We start from the raw sequence: 12423 nt of genomic DNA, 5'->3' as shown, positions 1-12423 counted from the left end.
GAAATACTATGCCGTGCTCCATAATTACCTACAATTAGTATGCATCAATTTAAAACAAAACTTCAAAACAAATGAATAAAAAATCCCTTGTTTCATGCTATTACCAAATGGCTGCATATGAGCAAGGACTTGTAGGGAGAATGGACAAATAAAGTCCTGAAATTTTGAGAGAGCACATTTAGCAGTTAAGTTAATGCTTTCCTATGGTTCACAAATAAAAATTACAAATGTAGAAGGCAGCAGGAGTTGGTCTGGTTACCTGCAATCTAAATCCATCAAATTCATTCCCTAAGCTTTCAGGCACTTAGAGCATGTTGAATATTTGTGATACGATTCATATAAGGGCATAAAGCAAACCATTTTGAAAACAGGCAAAAGCTGTTCAGACCACTATCTATCTCTAATGTGAGGTGGTATGATTGAAATACCATTCCCACATCACTCATTGGGTCACAGGAAAATACCACGGTCAGAGGTAACTTGGCACAGAAATGAATTCATCTAAGATGCATTATCTTCCAATACTCCATCATGATTTGTCAGCAGGAGGTCACATAAGAGATTGTCAGCACCAATAAGGCAACTGAAAGTTCATCATATCTTATTGAATATTTTTTCTAGCGTGCCATTTAAAAGTTGCTTCACATATACTCTTTATTTGTTTCAAAATGCTAAAATGTGCGTATTTATCATATTCTCAGAAGGGCTGTGTGGTGCACATGGGAGCTAAGTTGATTATGTAAATAATGAAAGCAGGCAGATATGAAAAACATAGGAAGAGCTTTTGCTACCACAAGTAAGTGCTCTCTCACAGTCTTTTTTTTTTGGGCCCATTTACAAATTTTATTTTTAATTGACGAATACTAATTGTATATATGTATAGGGTAAAACATGATGCTTTGATATATGTATACATTGTGGAATAATTAAATCAAACTAATTAACATTCATGGGCTCACCTACTTATTTTTCATGGTAAGAAAGTTTAAATATAATCTTTTGACAAGAAATAGTTCATTTTTCTCTTTACTGTAAGAAAAGCAATAGTAATAATAGTACAATAAAAAACATTCTGTGTCACTTAGGCAGATATACAATAGGGAGAGGAAAGTAGAGTAGTGAACAGGATAAAGAAACCACTGTTGAGCTCTAGTCAGTCCTTTACCTTGAGGGCATGTGGGAATGTAGTCCTCCCATGTGACCAAAACTTTTCGTTTTTCAAGATAAGCAAGGGAGCTGTGCATGTGTGTGTGTGTGTGTGTGTGAAATCTTCCAATTTTTAGAGGTTAGCAACTATTAAAAAATTAAACAATGTGTGGACAAAATTATGTTCTGCTAATCACCAGTTTTTACCTTCTGTTGTAAACGAATATTTATTGAAAGACATGACACCTAAAACCAGATACGCTAAAATCAAACAATGAAAGATATGATTAATATTTCACAAGTATCTTCATATAAACAAAATTCCAATTAAAGATTTAGAAGTAGAAAAAGAAAGGGAATTAAATTAACAGCAGAAACACAAAGAAACTGACTTTACATGATTTGTCCAGACATAGGAAATGAGAAGTTTTTTCTTGCTTGATTTATTGTGGACATTAATGGAAATGTTTACCAAAAAGGCTCAACGATCAAGGTTAAATATAATATCCAATGAGAAAAATGGGGACACTATGGTCAGGCCCCAAGAGCCTTCCTAAAATAAGAACAGCTGTTTTGGCCTGCCATGCTAATACCACTTTCTTATATTTTACAGGGATTTTCAGTTATATGGATTCTTGTTGTATGACCGTGTTCTGTTATGGCAATGAGTAATGATCTACATTCCATACATCAAGAAATTATGGGCATAAAACATTTTTTCACAGAGAAGATTGGGAACAGTAGTCTTTTCTTCATGCAAATCTCAGTTACAACTTCACAGGAGGAAATGTCAACCGGATGTCTAGGACTCAGAATATCAGTACTAGTCTTTGCTGAGCTTTGAATACTATTTTTAAAATCCTATTAATATAAAAGAAACAGAACTCCATTTAACAGCATTTGTAAAGTTTTATCTGTTAATACATGGATAGCATTTCCAGAGAGAGAAATCTACTTATCATTTGACTTTGAAAAAATGTCCGCCAATGGAAAAAATCTCATTGTCAAAACTAGGCAGAAAGAATACAGAATACATAATTTCTTACTGAATCATTTTTCCCAAATTCAATATTTTTGTTTTAATCCAATCACCAATATAAGACTGCACAACAGTATGTTTGCTTATGGGTACTGTAAATTCAAATTATACAAATTATGAATAAAATTAAGTTGCCTAGATTCCTAGACAAGGAATGTGTGACAAAAAATCCCAGAACCATTATAAATGCTCTGTATTAAGTTCTCAAAATAAATATGGCTGAATACAAAGGAATACTTGCTCTCCTATTGAGACAATCCTTTTTCACACACTGGGAAAGGAAATGATTTGGCAGACGGTGTTATTTTAAAGTGAAGAGGTGAATGTCTACATGGAAAGGCAATAGACTTTTCAGTTGAAAAGATAAACTTACACACTGAGCAATAAACTGAGAATTCTGATTTGATTATCTTTTAGCACAGTGGTGCCAAAGTTCGCTCACCATGCACTCAGATGTACAAAACCACATAGGGCCTTTATTTCCGTGTGACTTGTCAGATTGTCTTCATTGGCTCCATCTGCATCTGCACTGTCTGTGTTTTGTTGAGAATACATAAAGTTTCTCTACTTGACCTTGCCCTCCATTTTAACATTATGCATTACAATGTTTTGGCATGTGGGTGTTTGTGGAGTGGACAGACAAGGAACAGTGGTAGTTTGTCCCTGTGGCAGTAGGCTGTTCCTTGCACTGGTGAATGCTGAGGTATAATAGATCTTGGCCATGGCCTTTTTCCTAGGTCCCCAACTCTTTAATCACCATGAAGTTAATACATTATCTCTTTAGTAATTATCTCATAGATAGTATATCATCTCTTTATTGTCAAATATGCATATATATACAATATCATATGTACAGATAAATGTAAAATAATGGCATAAGAAATAGATTATTGCTAAGTAGCAAAAATCCTGCCTAACAGCATTGTAAAGGAGAACATCAGATAAACTATACAAAGTGTCTGGAACATACTATATAGTCTTTAAGAAATATTAGAATTGCTAGTCCCAGGATCTTTCTCTCCATAAATAAGGGGGTTTGAGCGTAAAATAAATAGCATGACTATATTAAAGATATATACACAAGACATGAACTGTATGAACATTTATGTAATTTATGATTTTGGGACTATTTTCTATTTTTTTGTTGTTTCTATTTTTTTGTTGGTACTGGGGATTGAACTCAGGGGTGCTTAACCACTGGGCCACATCCCAAGCCCTTTTTGTATTTTTAGACAGGGTCTCACAGAGTTGCTTAGCGCATCGCTTTTTCTGAAGCTGGCTTTGAACTCTGGATCCTTCTGCCTCAGCCTCCCAAGCTGCCAGGATTACAGGCATGCACCACCACGCCTGGTTCTTGGGACTATTTTTTAGCATATGTTTCCAGATGGAGTTTGAAAGAAGAGAGGATATATATATATATATATATATATATATATATATATATATATATTCTTTTATTATCTAATGCATTATCCTGTCAGATTCTTTACTCTTCAGTGTAGCATGAGAAAAACACACATTCACTCCACATATGTAGAAAGGAAGTGCAGTCATCTTTCTTCAAGGGAACATGTTCATAAACAGTTGGAAATGGGCGTCTGGGCATGAGAGATAAGAACAGAGGTGGACAAATAGACTCCACCTGGTGGTGCCCCATGAATGTGTACTGAATGAACAAAAGATGGTGAGCGACTTAGATCAGGGAGTGATTATCAACAAATGAAACTGCACAGATACTTTTAGTTTGTCTCTCCATATGAAAATTTTAAATACATTTAGGACTATTCATTGCATATTGTCTTTGTCTCTGCAAAAATCGATGCTTTTCTATTGCAGCAAAGGTAGACTACCAAGCCAGTCGCCACCTGCTGGTCAAAGTTAGAGCTACAACCCTGAATATCTTGGAGGTGGTTATGCAAGGGATGGAGGGGAGGGAAGGGTCTCTGGTCTGACCCACCAAACAGGGCTTGCTGTAGACTGGAGTGGCACAGGCAGCCTTTCCTCCAGAATCAGTTGTTGCTTGTCTTTCAGAACCTGGCAGGAAGTTCCACCTCTGTCTCAGATGAAAAGAAAATGGTGTTAATATATCTGAAGGAGTGTGTGTGTGTGTGTGTGTGTGTGTGTATAGGGGTGCAGGTTATTTCGTATTTTTGGTCATATTTATTCACATTTGCTTTATAGTATGCACTTACACATAAAAGTATTATCAACAATTAGTAGAACTGAACATATTGTACCTATGGCACATGTAATTTGCCCTTAAAAAATTAACCATTAACTATGAATTCTTTTTCAAGATAGTAAATTTATATGAAATTGGCTTCAGAAATCAAATCATAAAAAGTTTTTCCCATATTTACAAAATTTATGTTACCTTCCTAAATCCCAAGACTAATACATGTTTGCAATTTAAAGAAATCAAACAATAAGACTTTTATATGTGGAAAGTAAAATGATCCTGTGTCTATTCCCTCTCCCCTACCTAAGGTATCCTTTGCTAATCATGTGGGGAACAATCTGTAGGTGACTTTTTCTCCACAGAGAGAAAATGTTTGTGAGAATATATGGGAATATACATACACACATATTGTAAAAATATGAGGTCTCTAAACTATTTGCAATTTACTTGTTTTAGCTCAGGATAAAGTTACTTTGACTTTTATTTTTGTGTTCATTATTATTGAATATCTCATAGTTTAATTGCATTCCCATAATTTTCTCTGAGATTTACATTTTTTAAATGTATTTTTCTTTCTTCTGGTTAGAATGCCTGATATATAAAGTGTTTTCTGAGGTATACGTGAATAACTTTCCTTCACAATATTTGCATGTATTTTAAATTTTAAATGTAACTGATTTTTATAGTGAAGAAGCCAATATAGTTCATTGTCAAAGTTTTGAAGAATTGTAGGGCTGCAGATTGCCATTTTCTGGGAAGATTTAAGGTAGAGGTCATTCAAAGTCCAAGAAGACAGAACAGTGGGCAAAGCCTGGGTTTCGGAGTCTAGTATGTACACTGTGAGCATGACATAATTCAGGAACAGAACCAGAAACGTTTACAATGGCCAGTTCATATTCTCTGGAAGCTATCATCTGCAATGAAGGTTGCTGGGAATACCATGTGGAGGTGTAGAGGTTGAATCTCCTACTTGCCACTTTCCTAGAAATGTGGTTTATCCTTGACAATCCCGGTGCTGATCATCAGTCAAATGGAAATAAGAGAGCTTTCTTCACACAATTGTTTGGAGAAAACAAGAAATCCATGGAGGCTTTAGTGATTACTATCTCTGCCCTACCCTGCCCTCTTTCTCATACAGTGGAGATGACTGTGATAGAAACTAAATGGCATAACTCTCAGAGAATTTGGGACCCTGAAAGTAGGGAGGGAAATGTGTGAAATCTTTCTTGATGATTAGCCATGATGGCTCCAGTTTTGTAGGATAAATTATCTAAGGGGCTTGGGAAGACAACAGAAAAATCATCACACCATTTCCTATCATCTAACATGCTTTCCTGTCCTTGGCATTTTGCCTTTTATGTTGTAAGAGAAGAAAGACCACAAGAGGTGTAAGAGAATATCCTTTCAAGGAAGAGACAATATGGGGAGCCAATTCTAATAGCAGATCCATAGGAGAGAAGGTTATAGTAAGGGGACACCTGTGACCTCATTGAAATTCCATCACTTCCCTGGAAGTAGAAGTCACTTCCTTGGAGATGGAATTATCTATCTTCATGGATATATATAAAAGTATAGGAAAAGTCCCAAAACAAAAGATGCCAAAATGTGAACCTTGAAGAGGCTGGAGTGCAGGTTAATTACATTTTCATTTTCCCTGTCTTCAGCAGCATTTTCTACATGGTTCAAAATGAGTTTGGATACTTTTGTAGTAATAACAGAGCCTAGGAAATGTATTTTATTTTTAACCAATAAAAAGCATCAGGTTAGGAGATGGAGTGGAAAGAACAACCATGTTAGATGCCATCCTAGGATGAACCTAGGATGCGGGTGGTCCGAATACTTACTCTAAATCCTTATGCTTAGGCTGTCAATCTTGGGATATTGGAGCTTAATTCCTCACCACAGGGCTTCCTAGCGTGGGACTCATGATGAAATTAGTAATGTCTACATGGGGGATCTATGCTGTCCTATTGATCCATGACTGGTTCCCCTCATACTTTAGAGTGACATTACAGCATTCAGTGCTTGAGTCTGTGCAACTCCATTGCCCTGACCCTAAATCATGTACCTCCACCAGTACTCTCAACACAGTGTGATTCTCTAAATACTCTTTAAAGGCTAAACACTGTTTTGTTTTGTTGATCTGCATTGGTAGTTCTCAAAGTGTAGTCCTCAGACCACCACCAGCAGTAACTGGGAACTTTCCGGAAAATCCACAGAGCATTTTATAGAACTACTGAATCAAAAATTCTTGGAACAAATTCTAGCAATCCTTTAACAAGCCTCTCATGTGGTTCTAATGTAAGCTGAAATTTGAGACCCATAGTTTAAACATTTTTAAATAATGTAGTAAATGTAAAGTGTTAATTGCTGAGTTAATGAATAACTATTTTATTTAACATTTTTTTTGGGATAACTTCCAAAGTAGAATGTGTTGGTTTTACCAAATGAATATCTTTTCGTGGAAAAATAAGATTGAAATTAGTGTTCAGTGCCATCTGGTGACCAGATTTAGAATTGCAGCTTGGCGCTCTAGTTGGCTATTCTTGCCTCCAAGAGAAGTAACTTATACTCCATTTATGTATAATATGTAAAAACATGCTCTGCTGTCTTGTATATCTAAAAAGAACAGATTAAAAAAAGAGATCTAGGAAAAAGAAATAGAGGGAACAGAGGACTATTCCCACGGAAACTCCCAGGAGAAACTTTCTGGAAGTTGTATGACAAAGGAAGCATTAAGTGATGATGCAGACAGGGCCCACAGACAATTTTGTGATAGGATGTCTCCTTAGGCCCCTTTCTCAGAGTCAATGCAGTTAAGTATGTGTGCATGTGTGGTTATAAATATAATGTTCCTTTTTACATGACAATATTTTTAGCATCTTTTATTATTCACATATTTTTGCAGCATTAGTTTTATAAATCAAACTACACTTAGGTTTTCCTATGCTGTCATCATTTTTTCTTAGTAATTTGCTAATTAAAAATCTGTATAAGTAAAAAAAATCTGTATAAGTGTTCTTTCAAACCTTGGTAACACTGGAGAAAAATGTAAAAGAGGCATTATCTTTGCCTTCCACCTTAGCATGACTTGCCTCAAAATAATCACTCAATTGATTTTAAATACTTTCCAGATATTTATGTGGGTTTCTTTATATTTAAAAATATAATATATGTATATTCTTAAGAAAATATGTATTCTTCAAAAATCAGATCTTTTTGTACAACGTGTTTTGTATCTTGCTTTTATATTTATACACCTTGGTGCTTTAATTACATTTCTTGAATTTTTGGTGTGTTTCAGTAATTTAATATATTGCCATTCATTTTTCTTCTTTAAATTACCTGTTGTCATAGGTGAATGTGACTCTTTTGGCTAGTCAGATTTCTCTATGTCAGGCAGATTAATTATGCCTGCAAATTATGTTAAAAATGTGTCCAATTCAAGAACCTCCTTCTAGTATCCTAATATGCTCAGACACTTTATGAATGATCTCCTGGGAAGGGGTATTCTAGCATTCATGCTGGACTTATCACTGCTGAGATGTGAATAAGGGAGATGACATACACTGACCACCGCTCTAGGAATATTACACCTCTGCTTTGACTCTAGGCAGTTTTGTTAAATAACTTTGTGAAATCTGAACAGGGTTGTAGTCACTTAAATATAGTATCTTTTACTATGATTTATATATTTTAAAAGAACAAAGAAGAAAGAAATGATTATTTCAGAATAGAGGTAATCATTGTTTTATTGAAGATTATTTCATAATGAGTATTTGAATAAGATATTTTGGGGTTTATTCATTTTGCCAAATGCATACCTCAGGATATTAATCATCTTGCCTGCCTTCCCACCCTAAAAGAAGATATTAATTAATAATAATTTGAGGCATGGTAGTCTGGTGCCCCTGCCGCCGCCTGCATAGCCGCCGCTGACGCCCCGCGACGACCACCGCCACCCCCTGCCCTGCAGCCGCCGCCACCGCCGCCGCCTGTATCGCCGCCGCCTCGGGACCAGCTGTATGATTAGGCCACAATCTTCAATGAGTAAACATATTCCTCAGTTCTGTGGTGTTCTTGGTCACACATTTATGGAGTTTCTGAAGGGCAGTGGAGATTACTGCCAGGCACAGCACGACCTCTATGCAGACAAGTGAACTGTAGAAATCATTACTACTCCACCAAGAAGCCCCCATAAGAGTGGTTAACCTGGACACAGAAGCATTGAATTGAAAATCCACAGAGCATTTTACAAGAGTTCTGACCTGGATGGGGTAAACCTCGATGCACTTCCTTTCTATTGCCTCAGTTTTACTGGATTGAAGAATTGCTGCTTCTTGTTAGGAGGTTCATTTCATTTCCCATTACTCCCAACTTCATACTCAAAGCATGGAGAACATCAAGTGGAGTGTATTGAAGTAGACTTCAGTTATTTTGCATCATTTCTGTATTCAGTTTTTTAAATTCTTTCTTAACCCTATTGAGTGTTTTTTAACTAAATTAACATGGCTCGAATGAACCGCCCTGCTCCTGTGGAAGTCACATTTAAGAACATGAGATTTCTTAGTACACACAATCCAACCAATGCAACCTTAAACAAATTTATAGAGGAACTTAAGAAGTATGGTGTTACCAGAATAGTAAGAGTATGCAAGGCAACCTATGACACTACTCTTGTGGAAAAATAAGGCATCCATGTTCTTGATTGGCCTTTTGATGATGGTGCACCACCGTCCAACCAAGTTGTCGATGACTGGTTAAGTCTTGTAAAAATTAAGTTTTGTGAAGAACCTGGTTGCTGTATTGCTGTTCATTGTGTTGCAGGCTTTGGGAGAGCTCCAGTGCTTGTTGCCCTGGCATTGATTGAAGGCAGAATGAAATATGAAGATGCAGTACAATTCATAAGACAAAAGTGGCGTGGAGCTTTTAACAGCAAGCAACTTTTGTATTTGGAGAAGTATCGTCCTAAAATGCGGCTGCGCTTCAAAGACTCCAATGGTCATGGAAACAACTGTTGCATTCAATAAAACTCGGGCACCTGATGCTATTGCCTTCAAAGTGGAAATTAACACAGAACCTAATTTGTCGGACATATCAGCCAACATGTTCGCGTGGTGAATAAGTCTGATGAAGCTTCCATAGGAGTATTGGAAAGCAGTTTTACCAGGCCACAAGCTTGACAATTTCAACCTCTATGTTTGGGTTATGATCAACCTGTTTGGACACTTAGCAAAAGATTCTTGCTGTTCACAATTTAAAATGTGCTTATCATTTGTACCAGTTGACCTTTCCTGAAATCATGCAGTATTGAGTTAATGTCTTTAAATCTATTTCCATGCCAGAATCTTACATGAGAAATATAGAAAGATTAGGTGCCAAAATACCCAGCACAATACTTGTATTTTTTAGTATCATACAAAACCAAAATTCCAGGAACTAAGAACACTCTAGACCTTATGTGATTTATTCCTTCAGTCATTTCAAACATTGTAGGACCTATGTAGTTAATTTGCCTGCTCATTTTATGTTTACATCTCCCACATTCATTCATACTGGTATACATCAGGTTTGCTTTTGACCATTGGAGTTTTTTTTTGTTTGTTTTAAATTTTTACCAAGTCTTACAGGAATTATTTAATGTCTTTCTGTATTTTTTTAATGTATTTTTTGCTGTTATGGGAAACCTCCATTTTGAAAACCTAAGTTTTTACAGAAGCATATGTCTTTAATGTCTCCAGACAAAAAAAAAAAAAGCCTTACAGTTAATTTAATGTTTGCACTTTAAGGTGCAACTTAACAGGGAGGGCCTGAAAAAAAGAAATGTGAGGGGGCTATTAAATATTTTTAGCAAAATGTTGCCTTTGTCTTGTGCAGAACCTGTAGAATATATGCTCTTTAATTTAGTAAATATTTTTTAAAAGGTAGAGATGCTGTGTTATTGTAGCTAAAATAATTCTTAATCATAAAATTTCTGAAATTCCTGTAATTTTTTTCATAATTATCAGAAGTTGTTTACCAACTGTTTTGTTTGAAGTGTGATTCTTTTTCTTCCCAACCTGTTGCAAAAAAAAAAATTGGTTTTCTGCTGATGAATTGAGCAGACATCTAATATTTTATATGCCTTTTGAGTTGTGTAACTTAATATTTCGATACTTGATAATTTTGTTTTATTATGTAATTGATAAAATGGTGATGTGTATTAATGTTAGTTCAACCATATATTTATACTGTCTGGGAATGTGTGGTTATAGTTCTGTGGGAGAAATAATTTGTCAGTGTTCACCAGCTTGTAAAAACTTAGTGTGAAAGCTTAAACATCTAAATAAATAGTGAAATGCATTTATCAGCACTGAAAAAAATAATAATTTGATGTATATTCATTTGATTTTTGTGTATATCTAAATAAAATGCAGATGTATTTATTCAAATGTAAGACGAATATTCTTTTACAAACTCATGACTGCCCTCTAAATACTGTGTTGATATTTACCTGTTTCATATAGTCTGAGAGCTTATTTAGCATTTAATCAGTTCTATCATTGGGCATGTTTTCAAGTGTTTCATTGGCTTTTATGTTACATTTTATGTGCATTCTCTTGTTAGTTTTGGCCTATTTCTCCGTTATGAATTTGAGGATATAAACCTCATATCTGTAATACAAGTTGCAAATATTTTTATGTACTTTGTACTTTTAAATTTTGCTATGCAGATAGTAATTTCTAGATAGATGCTAAGTAAATGGGTAGATAATAGATAAGCAATAAAGCTGATCATTAAAGAGAAATCCTAAACAACACATCTAGGTTCATTGTCTGCCAAGATAACAAAGCAGAAAAATATTGGCTCTTTGTAATTACAGGTTTTGAGTTCCTGAGCATTAATTGACAAGATTCTTCCTCTAGGAAATTTTCTTAACTTCTCATGGTTTCATTTTAGGTGGTTTTCTGTCCTCTTATTTTCCTCCTTGTTTGAACAATTTCCATCTAAGACATTTTAGAAAAGAGCATAAATGTGAACAAAATAATATCCATGCCCATGGAAAACCACAGGACTTTGGGTACCCTTCTGCACTGGCCTCAACCCTAAAACAGAAGAACACTCAGTATAAATACAGTAGGTAGTGGGGCAACATTTGGGATGAGACAGAGGGATTTGACCTAGGAGCTCTCTGTTGTGAGATTTGTGATCTTGATTAAGTAATTTCCTTTCTGCAAAATTTCCTCCCTGTAAAACAAGTATACATTACATTTAATATTTTAAAAACCCCAAAACTCCTCTTGTGTAAAGGGGAATTGGAATGGTTACCTGCCCTTGAGGTTGTGGTGAAGATTAAATGAATGACTACATTGAAGGCAATCAGAGCAATTTCTAACACCTTCTAGTATTAAGTGTATGCCTGCATCATTCACTATGATTATGATTCATTATGATTTCCCATCCCAGACATTCAAAAGAAGAATCATTATGGGTGGGGTTTGCATTGCCAGGTAGTGTAATTATTTTGCAGTGGGGCAATTTCATCATTGTTGGGAACATACTGTTGATGTACATTGACAACCAGTGCATTCAGAGTCGTAGTTCAAGAAGTGGGACAGGTGCGTAAAAATCAAAGTTCAGTTCTTTCCCTGTGTCACATGATTTAATATTAAAAGTCAACAGGACAATGTTCATATAAAATTATATATATCTCATGGTTCCATGAAATTTTGATGTAATGTATATACCATGTATTAGCACATATTCAAGCAAACAAAAAATAAAGGAATGAAATGCAGCAAAATGTTAATAGTTTTTTTCCAGTGGTGGTGGGAATGCTGGTTATTGATATCTTCATCTCTATAATTAACTGTGTTTTAGTCAGTTGGCAAAATGAGCACACATTAGATTTATAATAAAAACTAGCCTCTAAAATCTTTGATACTTGTCAAACATACCAAATATACAAGTGTTACAGAGAGATATAAAATGAAGATTTGTATATCCAATACTCAGATTAAGTAATAAACTTGACAAATCCCCTATTTAGGCCCATTCCCTAAATTGTACTTTTGTCTTT

General features: G+C 35.2%; 1 protein-coding gene and 1 pseudogene across 2 annotated transcripts; both read left to right on the top strand.

The window, feature by feature from the left end:
- The first annotated feature begins 8262 nt into the window (after window positions 1–8262).
- Window positions 8263–8694, top strand: LOC306651699 (uncharacterized protein). Its single transcript, XM_079124419.1, has one exon. It carries the CDS (start codon window positions 8390–8392, stop codon window positions 8522–8524), a length of 135 nt encoding a protein of 44 aa, XP_078980545.1. The 5' UTR covers window positions 8263–8389; the 3' UTR covers window positions 8525–8694.
- Window positions 8695–8866: 172 nt separating this feature from the next.
- Window positions 8867–10012, top strand: LOC306651215 (protein tyrosine phosphatase type IVA 1-like; annotated as a pseudogene). Its single transcript has one exon. The product of its transcript is annotated as a protein tyrosine phosphatase type IVA 1-like (transcript).
- Window positions 10013–12423: the final 2411 nt, after the last annotated feature.

The sequence above is a fragment of the Sciurus vulgaris genome (genome assembly GCF_902686455.1).
Source record: "Sciurus vulgaris genome assembly, chromosome: X".
Taxonomy (NCBI): Eukaryota; Metazoa; Chordata; class Mammalia; order Rodentia; family Sciuridae; genus Sciurus; species Sciurus vulgaris.
The sequence above is the reverse complement of the archived record's forward strand: the minus strand, read 5'-3'. Positions and strand labels throughout refer to the sequence as shown.

Bases quoted from the DNA above. Each gene is read 5' to 3' on its own strand.
- LOC306651699 (XM_079124419.1), top strand. From the start codon at position 8,390: ATGATTAGGCCACAATCTTCAATGAGTAAACATATTCCTCAGTTCTGT.